The following is a 13,918-nucleotide window of genomic DNA, read 5'->3' as shown; positions in this document are numbered from 1 at the left end:
TAGTTAAGATGGGCTATGTTCTTTGCTTAATATTAAGACACCATTTTTTCCAGATGGAAGAAAACTATCTTAATGAATTGTTAGCTTAGTAATTATGTAATGCTAATAGCTTTAAAAAGCTGAGATGTTTTGGCTGGGTGGTGGGGAGTGGGGATGGACATGACTTATACCTGTAATCTTAGTACAGGGGGAAGGATTGCTTGAGGCCAGGAGCTTGGGACCAGCTGGGCAACATAGTGAGACCCCATCTCTATTTAAAAAATTAAAAGTTTTTTAAACCATGAGATATTTTTAAAGGAATTGGGAGATGATAATTGATGAAATATTTAAAAATGAAGTAAAATATAAACTTCATTATTTCATATACCCAGACAATCTCAGTATACATAATCAGTTGCCTCTGTCAGGATCTATTTGAGACCGTATCACACGTTACTTTTAAGAGAGAAAGGAAGTCACTGATCTTAAATGTTTGTAATACTTCATGTGGTCTAACTAACACCTTCTACATATTTTGTTTTGTATTCAGATTTAGTCCGGATTCCCGGTATCTGGCAGTGGGTTCTAGTGAGAATTCAGTGGATTTTTATGACCTGACATTGGGCCCCACCCTTAACAGAATCAGCTATTGCAAAGACATTCCAAGCTTTGTCATTCAAATGGATTTCTCTGCAGATAGCAGATATCTCCAGGTACAGTATCAATACTATATACCCAGGTGGCAAGTTCTTCTGTTTTTATATTTCGTGTTAGTGAATGCATTTAAAGCTCCCCGGCCCGAGCTTCTCAACTCTTGCCTTCATATCTTCCACCCAACAGCTCCTCTTTCTCCCTCACTTATCAGTGCTTTTATCCTCTAAATTTTTGTAGTGATCTTTTGCATACTTAATAATGCTAAATATGTAAATCAAGTAGCAATATGCTAGTATTCTGTAAACCACCTGTGGATTTTATCTCTCACCCAATGCAATTCTTGTCTCATTTTAATGATGAAAGGTCTCTAGTGGCTGCTATAAACGGCATGTCTATGAAGTGCCTTCAGGAAAACATCTTATGGATCATGCTGCTATTGACAGAATTACTTGGGCTACATGGACTAGGTAAATACTTCATATATTCACAAGGCAAGAACTGACTTTGAAAGCCAGTTAGAAAAATTGGAAAATCCTATTTCCGAACTGTTAGAGCCACTCGACTAAGGAATAGTAATTGAGTTTCAAGTTTGTTACCATATCTTGAACTTTTCTTAGGAAGAGAATAACAGTATGTTCATGTTGAGACCCTTTGTATTGAATATATTTCCATGTTTTATCAGTTCCCATGATTTATCAAGTTTTTTTTTAAAGGAAATGAAATCAAAGTTTTAATTTTAAAGATACTCTGGTATTTTTCTTAACATTGAATTTAATGACTGGCAAAAAGGTATTGGGTGCTGTTAAGCAACTATGAGTTCTCTATCTATGGGAATGCTATCTTGACTCTATTAGAAGTCAAAGCTTATAAATCTCTTCCAATTTTCTGGCTGTATGACAGGTAACCATGACTATCGATTTTTTTGGCCAATGAAAAAATGCCACCAAATTTTTCTATCAGCCAGGTATATGGTGGCTCATGCCTGTAATCTCTGAAGCAGGAGGCTGAGTCGGGAGGATTGCTTGAGCCTAGTTTGAGACCAGCCTGAGCAACATAGCGAGACCCCATCTCTGAAAAAAATATTTTTTTTAAAATTTCCTATATAATAAATCATTTTCATTTTTGTAGAGATGGGGGTCTCACAGTGTTGCCCGAGCTGGTCTCACCTCTTGGCCTCAAACAGTTCTCCTGCCTCAGCCTCCCAAAATGTTGGGATTACAGGTATGAGCTGCTGGACCCAGCCAAGTATCACTTTTAATTTGACAAACAGTTCTATCAGTTTTTGGCCCGGCGCAGTGGCTCACGCCTGTAATCCCAGCACTTTCGGAGGCCAAGATGGGAGGATCATCTGAGGTCGGGGGTTCAAGACCAGCCTGACCAAAATGGAGAAACCCCATCTCTACTAAAAATAGAAAATTAGCTGGGCGTGGTGGCACACGCCTGTAGGAGGCAGAGGTAGGAGAATCGCCTGAACCTGGGAGGCAGAGGTTGTGGTGAGCTGAGATCACGCCATTGCACTCCAGCCTGGGCAACAAGAGCAAAACGCTGTCTCAAAATAAAGTAAGAAAAATAGTTCTATCAGTTTTCATAAAGTACTACTTTAATCATAAAATGAGTTATCTAGAAACCCTTCAAATTATAAAATTTCATTTTTAAAAGGAGATAATATATTGATGAAATTCAGGTATCCAAACAACTAGCCTTACCATAATTTACTTCCTGTATTTTAATAATACATTAGGGTACTTAAAATTGCCAATCAACTTTTTGAATACGGTCAACCTGCCCGCACTTGCTATGGTGAGTTTTCTTTTGTTCCTTCCCTCTAGTATTCTAGGAGATGAGGTTTTGGGAATCTGGTCCAGACATGCTGAGAAAGCTGATGTCAACTGTGCCTGTGTATCCCATTCAGGAATCAGTCTTGTAACAGGAGATGATTTTGGCATGGTTAAGTTATTTGACTTCCCATGTCCAGAAAAATTTGTAAGTATGTGTGTTTAGTATTAGCAGTTTGCTCCTAATTTTGATGTCTCATCATCAGCACTTTTTCCGATATATTTTAAATGTTTTGTCCTAATTTGAAAATATTTTCAAATTTATATTTCTGAATTTTCCCCAAACTTTCTAAATCTATTTACTCTGAAATAAAAGCTATTAGAGCCAGGCCTATCACAAGGTCAAGAGATCGAGACCATCCTGGCCAACATAGTGAAACCCTGTCTCTATTAAAAATACATTATCTGGGCGTCATGGCACATGCCTGTAGTCCCAGCTACTCGGGAGGCTGAGGCAGCAGAATTGCTTGAACCCAGGAGGCAGAGGTTGCAATGAGCCAAGATTGCACCACTGCACTCCAGCCTGATATAGAGTGCAAAAAAAAGAAAAAGGCTATTAGAAACAAATCCTTTCCCTCGAGTAATACCATCTTTGGAAACTATCCTACAAAAGCTGTAATTAGCTTTTCACCAAACCTATACTCAGTTATCAAATTTCAAATGCTTTTCCTTGGAGAAAAATTGTCAGTGTACTTGGAGACATCTGACTGCCCCAACAGCCTGGTTTGTGTTAAGTGCAGATCCATCACTCACTCTGAAAAAGCATTCTAATCACTGGCTGTGGTGCTAACTCCCTACTCTTTCCACAGCTCTTGTCATAGAGATTACAGTTCCTAGTAAGAGCCTTTGACTTCTGATATGTGCACCAAATGCCCTGAACTTTGTCTGTCATTGCTTTTTAGGCAAAACACAAAAGGTTCTTGGGTCATTCGCCCCACGTGACAAATATTCGATTTACCAGTGGTGATCGACATGTTGTTAGTGCTGGAGGGGATGACTGCAGGTTAGTAACTTTCTCAGCCCATGAAGAAGAGCAGACTATCTGTTACTAGTTCAGAGATTTAATATACTAACTCCTACAGCTTTGATTTATGAAATCAGCTAGTCAACATTAGCAGAAGGTAGTATAACCAGATGGTTCTTAAGAATCTCAACTTATGCAAATATAGAATAAAAGGAGTTAATGAGGAAAAACATTACATATGTGTAATTGAAAGTTCAACTCAAAAATATTAAAATGTTATGAAAATCTAAAAATTGAACTTCCTGCAATTGTCTTCTCTAATTGCAGCTTATTTGTCTGGAAATGCGTACATATGCCTCACTGAGAGATGCTGAGATGACTACACAAATTAACCTTGAGACCAGAATTACAGGGGAGAAGAAAAACCAAAACCAAACCCTGCATGGTCAAGTGGTGCTAACCCAAGACTGTAACAGGGAGAAATGCCCAGACCCATCAAAAGAGTGAAAGACTGATCTATTCAAAATACTTGCTATATGTACTGGTATAATCCATACACTGCCAGATAATGCCATTTCAGGAAGGATTGAATACTTGATGGTAAAAGCCAAGTCCCCGTGGTGTTCTGGGAAGTGTGCGATTTTGGCAGACCTGCTGGGAAAATTTAGGATACTTCACCCTTTACAGAAAAGCTCAAAAACCCAATTTGGATAATTTTCATCATCTTTTTAGTAAAATGGTTTCTTGGTGTTTATATTTTATTTTCAAGGTTCATTGTTTAATGAAGTATTTTATTCTTGCATTTCCATAAGGAAAGGGAAAGTCATGATCACCCTAAAGGATCACAGTTTTTAAAAGGCAAACATTTTCCCTAAGGAAACAGAAGCTTTCCTGGAGAATATGATGTTTTTTTAAGCATTAATAAACTCCTTTTTTTTATAAAGGACACTTTTCTCCTGGTAGTTTTGAATTCAGGAACAGATCCAAAGTTAGTTGTATATGGCTGCTTCATTTTCATTTTTGAGCCATCAGTTTATGTTCAGACGCCATTTCTGTAACTGAAAATTTAAAACTGAATTGTAGCCTCACTAATGCAAAAGTGGTACGATAAACAATTCCCAATAGTGTATAGTTTAAAGGTTTTTCTAGAGCAACAGTATTTAACTGGAAGAGAGTGTTGCATATCTAATGATGTGGGCTAATATAATAGACGTTTAACATGTAAACAAAAGTGTTAAATTCACATATACAACACTATACAATTTAATCACTCTTGGAATAAAATTTTTTAGCTTTTTTTCTATTGAGAAAATGTGTTCAGCTAGATGTGTGCCACTCCATAGGCTTATTTCCAAAATGAATGAACCCAACTCCATTTATAAAACTTGTCCATTAGAATTCCTTTTTTAGTGGACTAGGGCTGAATTCTTAGATCTTTTTTTTTTTTTTCACTTTAAATGCTGCCAAAGATCAGTATTCATCATTCAGGAATTCGCTGTCTAGTCTATCTGTAGTTTCCTGAAGACTGAAAATTACGTGGAGTGCTATTTAAAAATATATTTTTCTAAGTGTGAAGTTTAAGATGCTGTATTGGTCCTATGAGTTTTCACTTTAATGTGTTAATTGTCTTTATAGCATAATAGATCCCTTCAGGTTTCTGGAATCCCATTTGGTTGGACAGGATATATGAAGATTCTTAATATCTATTTTCTGTGTCTAATACTTGGTTAATACTAAAAACAGAAATTACTAAATTACATCACAGAAAGCATAACCAGTGATTGAACCTGGTAGTTTTAAAGCTCTAAATTGCTGTGGCTGAAGGACTGATAATGGGGCTAAGCAGCTTGAAATGTAAGTTGGTACTCATTCAATAGATTCTCCCAAATTAAGCCAAATTTTGGAATACATGACTTTTAAGTTTCTACTCATATATTTATAGTCAACAAATTAAAGGGGAAAAAAAAAATCCCTGAACAACCCATCCATAAAAAGAAAAATACTCTACATTTGAGCCTCTTGCAGTTTTGAATTTTCCCTCTGGGTGAAGTTTGCCACCTTTTGGCTACAGAGAAATTATATTTCCACTGCAAGGCAGTTAGAAACTCTGTAACCTTAAGCATGTAAACTACATAGAATAAAACTGTTTCCATTGCATTTTTGTCCTTCAAAGTGGCCAACCTGATAAATCAGCCTCAATCATTGCTGCTGTCAGTTTCACGACTAAAGATCATATTGACTAACTTGTCATCCCCTGACCATCTTGATGTATCAGCCAGCAATGATGGGAAGGTGAAGAAACATGATAGGCCATATAGAATCTGCCCTATGTTTCCTTTTTTAACCCAGAGAATTATTTCTGTGTGCAGTATCTAAGCTCCTGATTGTGTAACCTGGGACTTCTGGCACCTTTCGTTGCGTTCATTTTCTGTGTAAAATGCATGCCAAAGCACACCGTGCACTCCGGTACCACTCACTTCACATAGCCAACCGTGCTTGTTTCCTTCCTTTTCTGTGATCCCTTTTTGTGGTGATCATTTTAGACCAAGTCATCCAACAAATGTTTTAGGGTCAACCTTAGCTTGTTCTTAAGCCATAGTAACTGAAAACTTAAACTCTTAAATGTGTGTCTGGGCAGTGTCTATTAAATAGCAAAAACCAATCAGATTTTAGTATTTTATTTACTTGTAAAATGGCTGAACTAAATTAAGCCCTTGTTTCCCATTGCTCTTTATAGTGAAACTGAGAACGAAACTATTTACCGTTTATAAATGATTGATAGTTAAAAGTATTTCCAGAAATTTAAACAATTTAAAATAAATTTCTTCTGCAGAGATGCAAAGCATCTCAGGTAATGCTGAAATGAACAAATGCCTTAAATTCAATGGAGTAAGCTTTTAGAATGAAGAGGAACTGTCATTTCATCCAAGCCGAAGACAATAGCCTTATGCTCGTTTGTGCTCTGTCTTTGCTGCTTCTCATGTTTCAAGCCTTTCCTGTGGGATCAGCACAGCAAAATGCAACTTACCAAATGGTTTAATGACTGGTTAATTCTTTCTTCTCCCAATGGAAAAGCAATGGCAGCACAAGAGTAGACTGCTGGCTTGACAATCTTAAAACATGAGCCTTTGCACATGTAGGTTTATCATCATTTGGGTATATGACTAAGCAAGTCAATGAACTTTTTAGCAGTTTAATTTGGTCCTGAGAATGTTGCAGTCTTTATTATCCCTTTTGCATTAATCTACTTTTCTAACCACCTTTTAAGCTTTAATTTTTAACAGTACTATACATCAAGTCTTCGAAATCAGTGATCTGTTTGTTTTTTAACTCTAAAGCATTTGACACTTCTTGCCTTAACAGTTTTAGAAACCACACACACACACACAAAACTCTAATACAGTAGGCCAAAAGTTTCATCTTATCTATCTTGCAGTTTACCTATCTGATCTCTGTAATTATAGTTTTGTCATTTAAAATATACTATTTCAGTCTAATTTTTACATTTCAAAAATTATCTTCAGTAGTAACTAAGTATATTTTCTGTGGAGCTATTTCTGAGAATGTTATTTTTCAGAATGTGAGAATATATATGTACATTTATAATCTTGTGACTTTAAAGTCTGTTTTCAGATACCTTATGTAAATACTTGTAAAAAAAATTTCTATAATTTTGTGATAATGTAGTTTCCCAAAATATTTATTTAGAAGGTATTATGCTATTAGTAAATGTGTTTAGAACTATTCCTATTTTCTGCACTTGCCATTCCAACTGTCTTCACTGTCCATACCCACCTCGTTCATCCTGTCACAAAAGGCAAGGAAACTGGGAACTTTACCAAAGTAGCACTGAGCCTGAGAGGCCTATATTATCATGCTTTTCAAACTAAATTCACTTAAAAATTAAAAAGCAGAATTGAATATTTTAAGCAGCCTCCGTACCTTTGGCCAATCCTGTTTCATGGTGGATTATGAACATCATTATATAATCTTTGGGAAAAGTAAAAGCAGTTCAGTTTTCAGAATAATGACAACTGCCTCACTGCATCTCTCCACTCACACAGCAACCGTGTAGCCCTGTAAGCTGCAGTACCATTACTAACCATGACGTCAATTTCATATGCTGATCCTCACAACAGCAGTGCACAAACATGCCCCAAATATTTTAACAGAATTTAGCTCTTCTTTAAGCTGTCTTTGCATAGTAAAAACAAAACAAAAACACCCAATGTTAAAACCACTTAATAAACTTACAAACTTGAAAAATTAGACAATTCAGATAGGCAATAAACTTCATATTATGAAAGCAATATATTCCAAGTTTCAAAGATTTGATAGGTTCTGTAGAGTATTCATCAGTAGACGGAAACTTCCAAACTGCATGATCTTCTGCCAGGTAGGACTGAGTGTTATTCGCTGAGTGAACAGAACAAAAATTGTTTTAATTTTCTGCTTTGTATCCATATATACCATATATCTCAGTTAAAAAGTAGTTTTAGACAATATTTGGTCATAAGATTAGAATATAAATGGCAGATTTTTTAGAATAATTCAATTATATAAGCTAAAAGATAATACCATATGTAATTAGGCCACACTAAAATATTTTGAAACTTGACCTTTCAATATTTCCCATTTGCTAAGGTCAAAGAAAATGGATTTGAGGTTCATGTATATATATATACTCTTACTGGCCTTAGTATATTCTTATGGTAGTATATAATCAGAAGTTAAAATCTGGTTGGGTATGGTGGCTCATGCCTGTAATCCTGGTACTTTGGGAAGCCAAGGTGGGAAGATACCGCTTGAGCTCAGGATTTCAAGACCCCATCCCTACTTAAAAAAAAAAATTAGCTGGGTGTAGTGGCGGGCACTTGTAGTCCCAGCTACTTGGAAGTCTCAGGTGGGAGGATGGCTTGAAACCAGGAGTTTGAGCTGCAGTGAGTTGTGATAGCGTAACTGTACTCCAGCCTGGGCAACACAGCAAGATAATCTCTAGGTTAAAAAAGTAACCACTAGGTAACATAAAATTTAGCCCATGTAGTAAATTATTTTGCCAAAGGATCCTTGTATAATTAAACAGCAAAGAAAAAAATTCAAAGTAACAGTCTAGTTTCCCATTTTGTGTGCTTATAAATTAAGAAACTGCAAATTAGAAAAAGATTTGAAATGACATTAGAAAAACTATTGTTAATGTTTACCTAGTTTGAGGTCGAATCCATTTCAAGGCATGTCGTGGTGGTACATTAATGGTGGGATGGTAGAATGTGCAGTCCAGTCTCGTACACTGAGTGTTAAACCTACAGTGCTGAATAGAGAGAACAGAGCTTCAACAACATCCATCAGGCTAATATAAGTAAACACACTTTTATTATTTGAGACGGGGTCTCTGTCACCCAGGCTGGAGTGCAGTGGCATGATCATGGCTCGCTGTAGCCTCCACCACCCCGGGCTGAGGTGACCTCTTGCCTCAGCCTCCTGAGTAGCTGGGACTACAGGCGTATGCTACCATACCTGGTTATTTTTTATTTTTTTTTTAAGAGATGGGGTCTCACTATGTTGCCTAGGCTGGTTTCAAACTCCCATGCTCAAATGATCCTTCCACTTCTGCCTCTACCTCCCAAAGTACTAACAGGACTGAGCCACCCCACCTGGCCAACATACAACTTAAGATGACAACAACCAGCTCAACCTAACCATTAACAAAGTAAGAGATCCCATCCATAATGACCATTTTAATACTAGTGAAGCCTTGAAAAAATGAACTTACTCTTGAGACACAAAATTCTAGTCAAAGAATCACAGCAAGTGAAATTTCCAAAGATAATTTAGCATACCATATAAACTTCTAATGGATGCAGTAATTATCCTTTATACTCTTCTCTTGTACCCTCATCTACACCCAGTTACAGATGGGGCAAGTGAAAGCCTTTCATGTAGTCCTCAGGCTACTAGGGGAAGGAGATAATTCATTCTGAGCAACTAAACATCTGGAGAGTCATCAACCATCATCAATCTTTAGCACACAGACAATTAAAACTATCAGTCCAAGTTTGGATGGTTTTAAGCAGTACCTACTGGATTTCATCACCTCAGTTCTGGCATTAAATTCAAACCTCCCCCATACACCCCCCAAAAAACCACCCACATGCTTAAATGCAGAGAAGAATGGAAAATACGACTAGCAAAGGCATGCCTCTTCCTACTGAGTGCTTAGGATACTAACATTGAACAGTTTCAGACCACCTGGCCTAAGGAGCCAGATGGAGACTCAGTGACAGTGAAGGAACAACTTAATAGATTTTACTGGCAAAAATCACAATTACTTTTGCACCAACCTAGTAACTCTGACAAAAAGAAGTTAGATGAGTAATTTGAGATATTATCATTAAATTGATTTTTGGGAAAAGTTCTTACTTTTGGATGATAGAAGGGACATTCCATCTTCTTACAAGCTGGGAAGTAGCGGCAGAGCTGACTACTGGAAGGTGGTGCTGGCGGTGCAACTGCTAACAAAATAAAAACCGGGACTGACCCAATCTGTCTGGAAAATCAATTTTTAATACAGTCTACTGATTTTTTTTTATGAAAGTGAAAACCATTTTTAAATTAGAATGGTAAGGTTTATATATTCACTAGTCAAAATACTTCAGAGTACTACAGATAGGCACATTGCTCTTTAAAGACTGGCTGGATTAACAGATCCTGCCAAAATTATTTCTAAAACCACCTTTTTGTTTGTTCAATTCCGTTTAGTCATAAGATGCCATTTTACATTTTTTACCCAAATGCAGTTGCAACAGTAAGTTACTCACCTGGTTTTGGAGACAGTACTGGAATTCTTCTACTCACATGAGTGAAAGGACAATCTGGTTTCGTACACTTGGCATCATATTTACAATTTGGGTGAACAAACAAACATTTTTCAGCAAATTTACAATTGGGGAAGGCTCTACAAAACAAAAAAGCATATTTCATAACCTTCTCAATGCATGATTAGTTTTTTGTATAAAGGCTCTTTACACTCCCCATCACTACTTGTTTTGAGAAATGCAACAACAACAAAAAGTATTTTAAAATGAGGCCATTTATCAAAATAGGACACAGTCATTTATTCCAAGGCCTGGGATAACACAAATACAGGCTTTTTTAAGATGAGTTTTTTTTTTTTAATTTTACTTAAGTTCTGGGGTACACGTGCAGATCTTGCAGGATTGTTACATAGGTATACACATGCCATGGTGGTTTGCTGCCTCCATCCCGCCACCACCATCACATATATTAGGTATTTCTCCTAATGTTATCCCTCCCCAAACTCCCCACCCCCTGCTATCCCTCCCCTAGCCCCTGACCCCCCAACAGCCCCCAGTGTGTGATATTCCCCTCCCTGTGTCCATGTGTTCTCACTGTTCAACAACCACTTATGAGTGAGAACATGAGTGACAAACACAGGCTTTTGACTCAAGCCAAGCCACCAGGAAAGACTAAAGCTTTTGTGATAAAAATCACACCACTTAATAAGTAAGGTCTATGTTTTATGCAGTGAACTCAATACAATAAACACATCCTCTATGCAAGGCTTTGTGCTACAAAAAGACTCATCCCATATTCTCCTTATATGTACAGCCATATTCCCACATAATTAGTTCTTTAAGAGAATTAAAAATGGAGATTCCATTCATAGGACCCCTGCTCTCGAAAAATAAAGCCCCTAAAAGACATCTCACAAAGTTCATTACATTAAGCCAGCCAGCTTGTAAGGAAAAATTTAACCCGAGTCCAAAATTTTCATTATCCATAACTAACTTTTCCCTCAACTCCTCAAAATCTGTGTATAGTGTGTGTGGCCAAAATGCATACAAACTGGGGCAGTTATCATACACCCATCTCCTTAAACGTACAGAATTCTTTTTTTTTTTTTTTTTTTTTTTTTTTTTGAGACGGAGTCTCGCTCTTGTTACCCAGTCTGGAGTGCAATGGCGCAATCTTGGCTCACCGCAACCTCCGCCTCCTGGGTTCAGGCAATTCTCCTGCCTCAGCCTCCTAAGTAGCTGGGATTATAGGCATGCGCCACCATGCCCAGCTAATTTTTTGTATTTTTAGTAGAGACGGGGTTTCACCATGTTGACCAGGATGGTCTCGATCTCTTGACCTCGTGATCCACCCGCCTCGGCCTCCCAAAGTGCTGGGATTACAGGCGTGAGCCACCACGCCCGGCCATCGTACAGAATTCTTAAGGAACTCCAGGTATTTCTGTATCTCACAGGTCTGAGGCACAAAGAAAACCCCCCAACCCTCAACTCTCAACAGACACACATAAACAAGAAATATACTGCTCTGGAAAGGGCCATGGTAGTCCTCACTGCATTTAGTTATAAAACTCAAAACTCATCCACAGAAAAGAAAAACAAAATAAGGGATAAGATATAGACACTAAACTGAAAGCCAAAATCAGCTGGCTATGACTCACTTGCAGGGCGAGATGGGGTGGTGGTACTCACCTGCAGGGTGAGATGGGGGGATGGTACCCACTTGCAGGGTGAGATAGGGGGATGGTACTCACCTGCAGGGTGAGATGGGGTGATGGTACTCACCTGCAGGGTGAGATAGGGGGATGGTACCCACTTGCAGGGTGAGATGGGGGAATGGTACCCACTTGCAGGGTGAGATGGAAGGATGGTACTTGCAGGGTGAGTTGGGGGGGTGGTACTCACCTGCAGGGTGAGATGGGGTGATGGTACTCACCTGCAGGGTGAGATGGGGTGATGATACTCACCTGCAGGGTGAGATGGGGGATGGTACCCACTTGCAGGGTGAGATGGGGGAATGGTACCCACTTGCAGGGTGAGATGGAAGGATGGTACTTGCAGGGTGAGTTGGGGGGGTGGTACTCACTTGCAGGGTGAGATGGGAAGATGGTACTTACAGGGTGAGATGGGGGTGGTACTCACTTGCAGGGTGAGATGGGAGGATAGTACTTGGAGGGTGAGATGGGAGGATGATACTTGCAGGATGAGATGGGGGTAGTACACACTTGCAGGATGAGATGGGAGGATGGTATCTACTTGTAGAGTGAGATGGGGGATGGTACTCACTTGCAGGGTGAGATGGGGTGATGGTAGGCACACTCATCCCCGTTTTTACAAGCAGGCCAGTACTTGCAGCGCTCCAAAAGTTTTTCTGGTTTCTGTGCCACACTCAGTTCACTCATCTCAGCTACAAAGAGAAAGGAATTAAAAGTATTTCATTCATTATGATCAATTCAGTACACAGCACCTTCAACAAATTTCCCTCAAGCCCCAGTCTTCAAATCTTCCGTTAAATGTAAATAAGTCATGTAAAATAAGTGAGCCCAAATAATAAGATTAACACTGGCAACAGAAACCTATAAAAGACAACAGGAAGGAGACAATAGTTCTCACTGTGAAAAGGAATGAGAATAGTGCTTCTGCAGCTAAGGCCAAAGTTTTCACCAACAATTCTAATTCTCAATACTAATTCACAGCTGAATTAAAAGAGAGGGGAAGGATGTTAAGTAGGGAACCAATAAAATTAAAAACAAAACATGTAAGGTGATAAGGAAATGTGAATTCTCACATGCTAGCAAGATTATGAGTGATCCAAATACAAAAGTATTCCCACTTGCTGAGCTGTAAGTCTAGGTGCTAAACTCACAGCAATGTCTATTTTTACTTTTTTTTTTCAAACAGGGTCCTGCTCTGTCATCCAGGATGGAGTGCAGTGGTGTGCCAGTGGCATGATCTGAGCTCACTGCAACCTCTGCCTCCCGGGCTCAAGTGATCCTCCTACCTCAGCCCCTACCCAAGTAGCATGTGCCACCATATCTGACTAATTTTTATCTATTTTTTGTAGAGAAGGGGTTTCACCATGTGCTCAGGCTGGTCTTAAACTCTGGGACTCAAGCAATTCACCCACCTTGACCTCCCAAAGTGCTGGGATTATAAGTATGAGCCACCGTGCTCAGCCAGCAATGTCTAAAAAGGGGAAAATATTTTTGCCTACAATGGGGTCACAAATGCCATCACCTACAGGGACTGGGCAATTCCCCTAACACAGCAAGACTGACTGGGCTGATGATGATAAATCCAGTAAGGGACAGATGGGGAGCTGCAACCCGGAAAGCAAGTACCACCCCATTCCCTGTGCCATCTCCAATCACAGCTTCAATAACTATGACAGGGCAAAGTGGGAACCCTGTTGCCAGATTTTTATCATGTTTCAGTAGCCAAAAATCTGCTTTCATTGAAACTGTAATGCTGGTAATTTATTCAAATAACACTGAATTGCTGGGCAAGGTGGCTCACACCTGTAATCCCAACACTTTGGGAGGCCAAGGCAGGTGGATTACCTGAGGTCAAGAGTTTGAGACCAGCCTGACCAACATGGGGAAACCCCGTCTCTACTAAAAATACAAAAATTAGCTGGGCATGGTGGCACATGCCTGTAATCCCAGCTACTCAGGAGG

The 13,918-nt window shown here is 38.9% G+C and overlaps 2 protein-coding genes across 15 annotated transcripts in view; one reads left to right on the top strand and one right to left on the bottom strand.

The window, feature by feature from the left end:
• EML5 (EMAP like 5) overlaps positions 1–7,690 on the top strand; it is a 206,559-nt gene extending 198,869 nt beyond the window's left edge. For all 3 annotated transcript variants that reach the window (XM_021674953.2, XM_021674954.2, XM_021674952.2), the window contains 5 exons: positions 530–692; positions 997–1,100; positions 2,463–2,616; positions 3,371–3,471; positions 3,760–7,690. In XM_021674953.2, coding sequence (XP_021530628.2) covers positions 530–692; positions 997–1,100; positions 2,463–2,616; positions 3,371–3,471; positions 3,760–3,796 — 559 coding nt within the window. In that variant the 3' untranslated portion in view covers positions 3,797–7,690. The remainder of the gene's footprint in view (positions 1–529; positions 693–996; positions 1,101–2,462; positions 2,617–3,370; positions 3,472–3,759) is intronic.
• The window catches only part of ZC3H14 (zinc finger CCCH-type containing 14), a 49,946-nt gene continuing 41,063 nt past the window's right edge, over positions 5,036–13,918 (bottom strand). For 6 of the 12 annotated variants that reach the window (XM_064375124.1, XM_064375126.1, XM_064375133.1 and 3 more), the window contains 5 exons: positions 12,528–12,648; positions 10,248–10,384; positions 9,850–9,941; positions 8,634–8,740; positions 5,036–7,848 (listed from right to left, as the gene is read on the bottom strand). In XM_064375124.1, the coding sequence (XP_064231194.1) occupies positions 7,842–7,848; positions 8,634–8,740; positions 9,850–9,941; positions 10,248–10,384; positions 12,528–12,648 (464 nt within the window). In that variant the 3' untranslated portion in view covers positions 5,036–7,841. The remainder of the gene's footprint in view (positions 7,849–8,633; positions 8,741–9,849; positions 9,942–10,247; positions 10,385–12,527; positions 12,649–13,918) is intronic. The other 6 variants (XM_064375125.1, XM_064375127.1, XM_064375134.1 and 3 more) reach the window with 1 other exon arrangement.

The sequence above is a fragment of the Aotus nancymaae genome, unplaced genomic scaffold, assembly GCF_030222135.1.
Source record: "Aotus nancymaae isolate 86718 unplaced genomic scaffold, 86718_ANA_hifiasm-v0.15.2.pri h1tg000011l, whole genome shotgun sequence".
Lineage (NCBI taxonomy): Eukaryota > Metazoa > Chordata > Mammalia > Primates > Aotidae > Aotus > Aotus nancymaae.
The sequence above is the reverse complement of the archived record's forward strand: the minus strand, read 5'-3'. Positions and strand labels throughout refer to the sequence as shown.